Genomic DNA, 10,504 nt, shown 5'->3' with positions numbered 1-10,504 from the left:
GAAGTGTTCCTGCAGCAACCATCACACAAAGTGATGAGGAGAGGGAATAGAAACATTTTGCCAGAACATTGATTACTTTGGAAATGTTTTCTTTTATTCAAAATGACTGTCAGTTAACAGTTAAACCTTTGTATTTTTTGTATTTGTATTTTTTCCTTGGTACTATTGTATAATGCCACACTGAAGGTTGTAGTAATAGTAAGGTTTCAGCCACTGTTATTGAACATCGAATGTTAATATTAGACAAATTTTAACTTTGGCAATTCGCTTTGAAAATCAAAACTCGGTTAACAGTTAAATCTTTGTATTTCTTTCCTTGTTTTTTTGTATTGTTATTTAAGATCAATGCAAGTTTTTGCCACAGTATGGTGTCACAGAGTTTGGCAACTCATCACACATAATTACATAATATTGTCAGCCATTCTTATGTAAGAGTTTAAGTTTGTTAATACAACATTGGATGTTAATATTACATAATGTAGTAGAAATTTCAATTTTGTCACACAGTATGGCAACTCATCACACATAATTACATGTACATAATATTGTATTACATGTTAGTTTGTAGTTATATAAAGTAATGTTGTCAGCCATTAAAGAGTTTCAATACAACATTGAATGTTAATATTAGTAGAAATTTCAATTTGGCATTTCCCTTTGAAAAAATCTTAACTCTACAATTTCTGATTGACTTACCTGATGTAAATATTTAGTAAATGTTTGGGAACAAGATAAGGCTGACCACATTTACTTGAGGAAACAGCTTATATATTTGTCAGGCTGTTTCCATCTTTGATTGTAACAATAAAATATAAAAAAATATAGTTTCAGATGATGTTCTGACTGCCCACCCCACACCAGGAGTCCTATAGACCTAGTCCTAACATCACCAGAAGTATGGCTGCACCTGCAGTGCAGGTAAATACAAATGTGTGCAAATGAAAGAGAAGAAAATACTAAAACAAAAATTGTTTTATCCAACAGTAAGGCAAATGGAAAATTTGGTAGAAATTACAAAATATTTATGACCAATGACCAAGTCAAGTACAAATGATGAGACAAAGACTAAGATTTTACATTACCATGTATTAATGTGATTTAAATCATTTATTAAAGAAGTATACTTCTAAGACTTGCAAAAATGAAGAGTTTCATTTCTATAGACACATTATAAGAAACCTTTTTGACTGTTGCAACATTGTTTCTTTCCAGGATACCTCCTCTTCTCAAGGCTTGCTGGCTACCTACTTTAGTGACCAGATGCACAGGCAGCAGAACTCCCCAGTGTCGGTCCTAGGGAACATTCATCAAGGAAGTGATATTTTTCTTGAAAATGCTGGAAAGCAATGTACATGTAATTGCTGTATATTCCTTGTACACATGTTTGCACATGACTCGCACAACCTCTGCCCAACTCTTCTTGACGATTTTCTTAAAAATGGAAACAAACTTTATAAAAAACTTTCCAAGATTCATCATGAAGACTATTTGATGATAAAGGAACTTGAAGGAATATTAATGTACAACAACCAGTATTATAAGATGTCTGTTATTCAAGAGTGGTCAGGATTGACATGTTCATCTTCAAATTTTCAACTTGCTTTAAATACATTGATCAACGAATTCAAGTATGGATTTCTGATGCTTTCAAGTGAAAATGCTGTTGCATATGCAAGTGCTATTTATTCCTCAAGTAACAATGTGTATATATTTGATCCTCACTCAAGAAATGCCCATGGGTTTCCTTCGCCTTCAGGATGTGCTGTAGTTTTGAAATTTAATAGTGTTGAAACACTCAACCAACATCTCTCTGTATTTCTAAAGACCATAAATGCTACTCTCTATGAAATAGTTGCTGTGGAATTTGAACAAGTTGCGAAGAAGAATTTCGAATCATATATTAGAAAAATCAAGCGTAGTCATATTCCTGACAGTAAGAAAGAGGAAATCAGACAAAAGGATAGATATAATCACCAACAAAAAAGGAGTGAATTGAAGGAAGAGATGAAACGAAACATTAAGGAAAATAATACAACAAGTAGACGCACTAAACGTAGTCAACTTGATGAACAGACAAGGATGAATATCTGCGCAACAGAAACCGAGAACAGGAAAAGGAAACGAAGTCAGCTTGATGAACAGACAAGGGAAAATGTCTGCTCAACAGAAACAGAGAACAGGAAAAGGAAACGAAGTCAACTTGATGAACAGAAAAAGGAAAGCATCAAGCACAAAGACACAACAAGCAGACAAAGTAAGCGAAGTCAACTTGATGAACAGAAAAAGGAAAGCATCAAGCACAAGGACACAACAAGCAGACAAAGTAAGCGAAGTCAACTGGATGAACAGAAAAAGGAAAGCATCAAGCACAAGGACACAACAAGCAGACAAAGTAAGCGAAGTCAACTTGATGAACAGAAAAAGGAAAGCATCAAGCACAAGGACACAACAAGCAGACAAAGTAAGCGAAGTCAACTGGATGAACAGAAAAAGGAAAGCATCAAGCACAAGGACACAACAAGCAGACAAAGTAAGCGAAGTCAACTGGATGAACAGAAAAAGGAAAGCATCAAGCACAAGGACACAACAAGCAGACAAAGTAAGCGAAGTCAACTGGATGAACAGAAAAAGGAAAACATCAAGCACAAGAACACAACAAGCAGACAAAGTAAGCGAAGTCAACTGGATGAACAGAAAAAGGAAAGCATCAAGCACAAGAACACAACAAGCAGACAAAGTAAGCGAAGTCAACTGGATGAACAGAAAAAGGAAAGCATCAAGCACAAGAACACAACAAGCAGACAAAGTAAGCGAAGTCAACTGGATGAACAGAAAAAGGAAAGCATCAAGCACAAGAACACAACAAGCAGACAAAGTAAGCGAAGTCAACTGGATGAACAGAAAAAGGAAAGCATCAAGCACAAGAACACAACAAGCAGACAAAGTAAGCGAAGTCAACTGGATGAACAGAAAAAGGAAAGCATCAAGCACAAGAACACAACAAGCAGACAAAGTAAGCGAAGTCAACTGGATGAACAGAAAAAGGAAAGCATCAAGCACAAGGACACAACAAGCAGACAAAGTAAGCGAAGTCAACTGGATGAACAGAAAAAGGAAAGCATCAAGCACAAGGACACAACAAGCAGACAAAGTAAGCGAAGTCAACTGGATGAACAGAAAAAGGAAAGCATCAAGCACAAGGACACAACAAGCAGACAAAGTAAGCGAAGTCAACTGGATGAACAGAAAAAGGAAAGCATCAAGCACAAGAACACAACAAGCAGACAAAGTAAGCGAAGTCAACTGGATGAACAGACTAAAAGGCAAATAAAGATCACAGAAAGTACGAATAAGCAACAAAAAAGGCAGTCTTCATCCTTCGACTTCAAGAATAGTTTCAAAAAATCCTTGCAAGATTTCCCTGTCTACTTTTGTTGTTGCTGCCATAGAACATGGTACAGAACAAGTGTTCAAGTTGTCCATGCAAGCAAGTATGAGGATGAAACCCTTCTACATGAGTGTTTGACTGATAAGCTATCATTTGACAATATGAGATACATCTGTACAAGTTGCCATACAAGTTTAGTGAAAAGTAAGATGCCGGCTATGGCTACTTCAAACAACCTCAAACTGCTGGAAATTCCTAAGGAGTTGAAAGATTTAGGGGAATTGGAAAGTATTCTCATTTCTCAAAGGAATATATTTTTCAAACTGCTCAACCTTCCAAGAGGACGTCAAAAGGGAATAATTGGATCATTTGTCAATGTTCCAATTGACACTGAAAGTGTATGTGCATCACTTCCTAGGACCCCTGATCAATCGGGTATAATTCCCTTAAAGTTGAAAAGAAAGGCATCTTACAAGGGACACCATCTGCATCAGAATATTCGACCGAATTATGTGATAAATGCTCTCAACTGGCTTGTGAAAAACAATGAACTATATAAAAACATCAATGTTTCAGCTGACTGGTTACATCGCTTCCAGGAAGAAGACAGTGATTTATGGACTTCTTTATTTGTGAAGGATGATAACAACATCAGTGACAAAGACAATGGACAACAATGTTCTACAGATGTGGAATGCATCCATGAAAACCAGTTAGAGAAGTCAAATCATCATGGCAGCTCTGATAGCTGTGAACAACATAGCAACAATGTGGAAAATGCCGGTGAAAGTACCTCGGACAAACAATCGGTTGAGTCAGTGAAACAGGATCCACAAGAAAAGGTCAGAGGAGTTCAATATGATACTTGCCTGCATCCAACAAATCCCATTGCTTCATCACAAAAGGAGTACGCCATGGCTCCTGGAGAAGGAAAGATGCCACTAGATCCATTTTTAGACAAGCAGTCAGAATCATTAGCATTTCCCCAACTTTTTCCTGATGGTCTTCATTCATTGTATGGGGATAATGAAAGGATGTCAAGAAAAACAAAACTAACTGCAAAGAAGTATTTTATTCAGAGAATTACAAACCTGGATAACAGATTTGCATCATTTGTACCCTATTTGTTTTATGCATTAAATGTTTGTGAAAAGGAACAGATACAAACCTCAATTAATGTAGCCCTCCGTAAGGCCTGGCGGCAAGAAGTCACAGTCGGACAGCTAAGAGATCCAGAATTCCTTGCTGACATATTTGTAAAAGACCAGGCCTTTCAGTTCCTGCAGCAAGTCAGAGGCTCTCCTTCATATTGGCAACATGCACAATATGAACTCCTTGCAATGGTAAGAGCAAAGGGTGTCTTCACATGGTTCCTTACATTGTCGTGCGCAGATTTGTAGAATGGCCACAAAACAATTCAAGCTATAGGACTACAGCATGGCATAGTATTCAGTGAAGAGGACATCAAAGAAATGTCATACCATAAGATAAATGTAAATGGCTTAGGCAAAATCCTGTGGTTGCTGCCAGACAATTTGACCACCGTCTGCAATCATTTTTCAAAAAAATGTTTATTCAATCATCATCTGCACCACTAGGAAAAGTCACATACTATTTCCAAGAGAACAGAGTTTCAGTTACGTGGGTCTCCTCATTGTCATGCAGTTTTATGGGTGGAAAATAGCCCAGATTTGAATTCATCATCAGAATCTGAAATTTGTTCTTGGATAGATAGTTACATCACTTGTGATATTCCACCTGAAGATGATACACTGTACAGTGAAGTTATGAGTAAGCAGAAACATACCCACTCAGTGGCATGCAACAAAAAAGGGAATCTTTGTCGATTTCATTATCCAAAACCACCCAGTGATAGAACTCTTATTTCACAACCAGTAGATGGAGAAGAGGACCCAGTTTTTGGAACTCATGCAAAGGATGTACTATCCAGAGTCAATTCAGTGTTGGCTGATGATACTGTCAACGTGGAAGATCTTACCTTGATACAACTTTTAGCACTTGCCGAGGTACAGGAGCAGGAATATTATAAAGCTCTAAGTTATTCAAAATCGGGAAAATCTGTTGTGCATAAAAGGAACACAAATGCTATGAATATTAACAATTATAACAAAATCATTTTGGAAACCTGGAAAGCAAACATGGATATTCAATTTGTTTGTGATCCTTATGCCTGTATTTCTTACATCGCCTCATATGTGACAAAGGATGAACGGGAATTGTCTCAAATGCTGAAGGAAGCAGCAAAGGAACTAAGAGATGCAGATGTAAAAGCCAGACTCAGAAAAGTTGGGAATGTGTACCTGAGCAATCGGGAAATCAGTGCTCAAGAGGCAGCCTATCGTCTTCTTAGTATTCCCTTAAAGCGATGCAGTACAAAAATGGTTTGGGTACCAACAGATTTGCCAGAGGACCGCATTGGAATTCTCAAGCCCCAGCCAGTGCTGGATTCACTGGAAGATGATGACACTGGTATCTTCTCTATTGGAATTGTGGATAAATATCAAATGAGACCTCCCCATCCGTTACTTGAAAATATATGTCTTGGGAGTTTTCTGCTTGGTATGAAACAGTTTCTCCTCAGGACAGCAATCGAGATCAGGATGCAAGTCTGGACTTGGAGCTTCCAAAGAAAATTGTTTTAATGGATGGTGAATCTGTAATGAAGAAACGGACAAGCCCTGCAACACCAAGGTACCATGTATTCTCTGTCAACAAAGAGTCAGAAAAATTTTACCATCAGCAATTAATGCTGTTTCTTCCTTGGAGGAATGAAGATGAACTGAAATATCCTGACTGTGATTTCCCATATGGGAACAAGTTTGAGAAAGTGCAGGAAACAGTTATGGCAACAAAGGATCAGATGGAACGTCACAGTGAGTTGGTTGCAGATGCATTACAAAACTTCAGTGAAAACGGGCCATCGCAGCATGCATGGGATTTATTGGATGCAGAGCATGAACAGAGGATGTCTGATGATGTCAGATGTATCAATGAAGAAAACGACAAAAATTGCAAGCACATTGAAGTATCTAGGAGACCTGTCATGCTTGCAGCTACAACAAAGCCAAATGCCTTAAAGGATGACCAGTTACGTGACATCATCCACAGTTTGAATGAGAAGCAAAGGACAGTCTTTGATCATGTTATTAATTGGTGCAAGGACACAGTTTCAACCAAAGATCATAGACCTCCTCCTTTTCACCTCTTTGTCACAGGTGGTGCTGGTACAGGAAAGAGTCAACTCATTAAGGCAATTTACCATCAGGCTTCAAGAATTTTACAGGAACCTGGTGAAAATCCAGATAGTCCAGTTATTTTGTTGACCAGCCCAACAGGAACAGCATCATATAACATTGGTGGTACTACACTCCATGCTGCCCTCCATCTACCTCGTGGTAGGTACTACTCACTTAGATCCAATCCTTCTTTACTGGCAACATTTAGGACTACGATGTCACAACTGAAAATACTGGTTATAGATGAAATTTCCATGGTAGGGAGGACCATGTTTACTCATATTCACAAACGCCTACAAGAGGCTAAAGGAACAGATGGAAGTGGAACACTGTTTGGAGGTGTTAGTATCCTTGCAGTAGGAGATTTTTACCAGCTTCCACCAGTTCAACAGCACAAACTGTTTGACACCGAAATGGCAGATTCCGAACGAGTGGACTCTGAAGAATTGTCAGTACTCCTTGCAGGGTTGTGGGAAAACAACTTTAGCTTGGTGGAGCTAACTGAAATTATGCGACAGAAAGGAGACTTCAATTTTGCGCAAATGCTGAGTAGGTTGCGCACCGCTGACCATTCTCCAGATGACATTGAAGTACTGAAGTCAAAGATAATTTCTAGAGCAAGTGAGCACTATCCCAAAACAGCATTACATATTTTCCCCACTCGCGCAGATGTTGAATCCCACAACTCATCACTGTTGAATGCACAGCCTGAGGAAAAAGTGGATATAGTGGCTATTACTAAATACCCTAGGGTTTTGAAAAACTATGACTGCTCTTAAGTTGTTGGAGGTCTCTGTCACCATTTAAGACTTTGCAAGAACGCAAGGATAATGTTGGTTAAGAATCTTGATGTAGCTGATGGACTAGTCAATGGTGCTACTGGAATTATCCTTGATATTCTGCACAATGAACAATCATCACCAATGCCAAAGGCCCTCATCGTGAAGTTTGACAACAGAAATATTGGAAGACTAGCTCGTCAGTCATCAAAGATATCACTTCAATCCTACAAAGATGGTGTTCCTATTCTCCCAGTAGAAGTAAAACAAAATGCTGGAAGGTCTGATACATCTCCAGAAATCACTCGCATACAATTCCCTGTCGTTCTGTGTTGGGCTTGTACAATTCACAAAGTGCAAGGACAGACTCTGGATAATGTTGTCATTTCATTCAAAAGACTAAGGACAAAAGGTCAGGCTTATGTTGCCTTTAGTCGCATAACGTCATTAAGGGGACTTTTTCTCCTGGATTTCAATGCAGATGCTATTAAGAAAGATAACAGCGTTTCTGAAGAAATGACTCGCCTAAGAAATGAAAAAGCAGCCATCTTTTCTTCCGATAAACTGGCAAACAAAGATACTAATAATGTACGGATCTGCTTTTTCAACGCAAACAATTTAGGACAAAAACACAAACAGGATGTCGAGAAGGATCCATACATCAACACATGTGATGTTCTGGCATTAACAGAAACATGGCAAAAACATGACAAACTAAGCATTATGGGGTTCTCCAAAGTGGTCTCTACTGGAAGAACGGTTGGTTATGGTGGTGGAGCAGCTGTGTGTGCTACACGTAACCTTAATCTGGAGAGAATTCAGCTTATTCCTACCCCCACTATTGATGCTGTTGCAGTTACATTATTGAAACCAAACAGCACCTTTACATGTTCATTATTGCTCCTTTATTGTCCCCCAAGGACACCAACTTCGGAAGTCCAGACCATCATCAGGAACTTCTTACAGATGTCTCACTTTTCATCTATCATAGGAGGTGACTTTAACATAGATCTTCGAATCTCCACAAACACAACATTGAACTTCCTAGAGAGGGCTGGATTTTCCCAAATCACAATTGTTCCTACACATCGCAGTGGGTCCCACATTGATCACGTTTGGATTAGAGACATTCCTCATTCACAAGTTATACAACTATGGACCTACTACAGTGACCACAAGCAAATATTTGTAGATCTTATGTGATGGGTAAGAAATAACATTTACTATGAACTAGTATACAATATTCACTTAGAACAGTTTCATCTAACTTGATATTTTTTTTTCAGAATTTATCCTGAAGTAAGTTTTTCCAGAGACAAAGAAAAGATATACCATTCCACAGAGTTTATTTGCAGATACAACTCTTATGGAAAAAAAACTTTTACATGATTAAAATATTTGAGCAAGACCTTTATTCCCTTCCTTTCACATTTGTTATGTGTTTCTTCAGCAAACTATGAGGTTTACCTTGTTTAAAAGGGGTATTTGAGTTAATTGTATGCTCTTAATGTAATGTTAGCTTGGAATCAGGATTCAAGTTAAATACTTGGAAGACTTTTTGCAAAGAATTATAATAATGTACCATCATCGGTTTCCCAATTAATGTTGACATTAATTATTTATTAGCAACATATAGCTAACACGGAAGAATTTGTTGTCAAAATACTACTTTTCCACTTAAGCACGTCAGACACATAGCGGGCCCTTTCTGACGTGTCAGTGTTCTAGTTGAATTACGCTACTACAACATTAATAGTGGGACTGTAGTATTACATGTATTTAATATACAAGGGTATCTAGTCTTGTAAATAAGTTGTGTTTATATTTAGATCAATACGTAGATATTTGGTCTTACTACGTATTGCTAACATGTGGCATTCTACACTTGTTATTATATCTGTAATAATATATAAAGTTCTCTTATGTAAATATTGTGAATATTTATAGTTCTAAAAGGGAACCTGTAAATTAGACTAGTTGATAGTCATCTATATTCATAAGTCATCTGTACATGTAGTATTCATTAATTAATAAGTACCTGTTGAATCCATGAGTCCAATAGAGAATGATTGAGGGAAATTGGAACATGTGTAGTTGTACGTATATATATATACATTGTAACTTATCAAACTATTTGTAATCATCTTCTGTATTACATTGTATACTCATTGTAAATTATTCTTTATTCGATTGTTATACTTGTTAAATTGCTAATTGCTATTTATCATGGGTAGAAATAATAAACCGTGAATTTAATATCTGTCTTTGAGTTGTTCTTATAGTTAAAGGCGTTAGTTATAAAGGACTTGGGGGATCACTGAATGTGATCTGTGATCACAAACATAACAATTACTACGAAATTGGATACAGTCAAGACGACCACGTACAACGCTACCATAGAAACCTGTTGGAGACTTCGACACGGAACCAATTTCGTTACAATATGTTGAATCTCAGAATATTTGATTATAAATATATGTTATGTCCTGTATACGTTTTGTATCCCTACAAAAATGACGTTCAGGGTTCATTGTCGTCATTATCAGATAAACTATTCAACTTTATGATGCTATTTAAACTACTTGCTGATTATAGACAAGCTTGTCTTCATTGTATGTCTTATCCTAATCTTTTCGATAAAAGCATTATTTATTTTCTGTTCTTACAACTGATGCATGACTTGTAGTTTGGCACTAAATGACCTTAGTAGTCAATGGGCTGTAAAACACAAAAACAAACAAAACCAGTTTAGATAAACAGACTGTTCGTAGATGGCCCCAGCGGTATTGCCACGACAATTTGATAAATATTCGACCTATACTCCAATCGCCGTTCGTCCGTGGTCCGTCAACAATTCTTCTTACCATCATTTCTAAGAAAGCACTGAAAGGACCTTTTTTCAAATCTCATATAGGTTCACCTAGGACCCTTTTTTTGCATATTGCAATTTGAAACCGATTACAAGTTATATGTAGGTTCCCCTGGGTCTTAGTTGTGGCCTTGCAGGTAGGGCTAACCGCTTTAGAATTGTACCTGCTGTCCCTATTGCATAATCATAAAAGGCGACTAAATTTAGGATC

At 37.4% G+C, this 10,504-nt stretch overlaps 1 protein-coding gene across 1 annotated transcript; it reads left to right on the top strand.

Moving 5' to 3' along the window:
* The first annotated feature begins 449 nt into the window (after positions 1-449).
* On the top strand, positions 450-7,424 carry LOC138314006 (uncharacterized). Its single transcript, XM_069254216.1, has 4 exons — positions 450-918; positions 1,213-4,731; positions 4,987-5,878; positions 5,980-7,424. Exons 1-4 carry the CDS (start codon positions 898-900, stop codon positions 7,422-7,424), a joined length of 5,877 nt encoding a protein of 1,958 aa, XP_069110317.1. The 5' UTR covers positions 450-897.
* Positions 7,425-10,504: the final 3,080 nt, after the last annotated feature.

This window comes from Argopecten irradians, unplaced genomic scaffold, assembly GCF_041381155.1.
Source record: "Argopecten irradians isolate NY unplaced genomic scaffold, Ai_NY scaffold_1172, whole genome shotgun sequence".
In the NCBI taxonomy this organism is placed as follows: domain Eukaryota; kingdom Metazoa; phylum Mollusca; class Bivalvia; order Pectinida; family Pectinidae; genus Argopecten; species Argopecten irradians.
The sequence above is the reverse complement of the archived record's forward strand: the minus strand, read 5'-3'. Positions and strand labels throughout refer to the sequence as shown.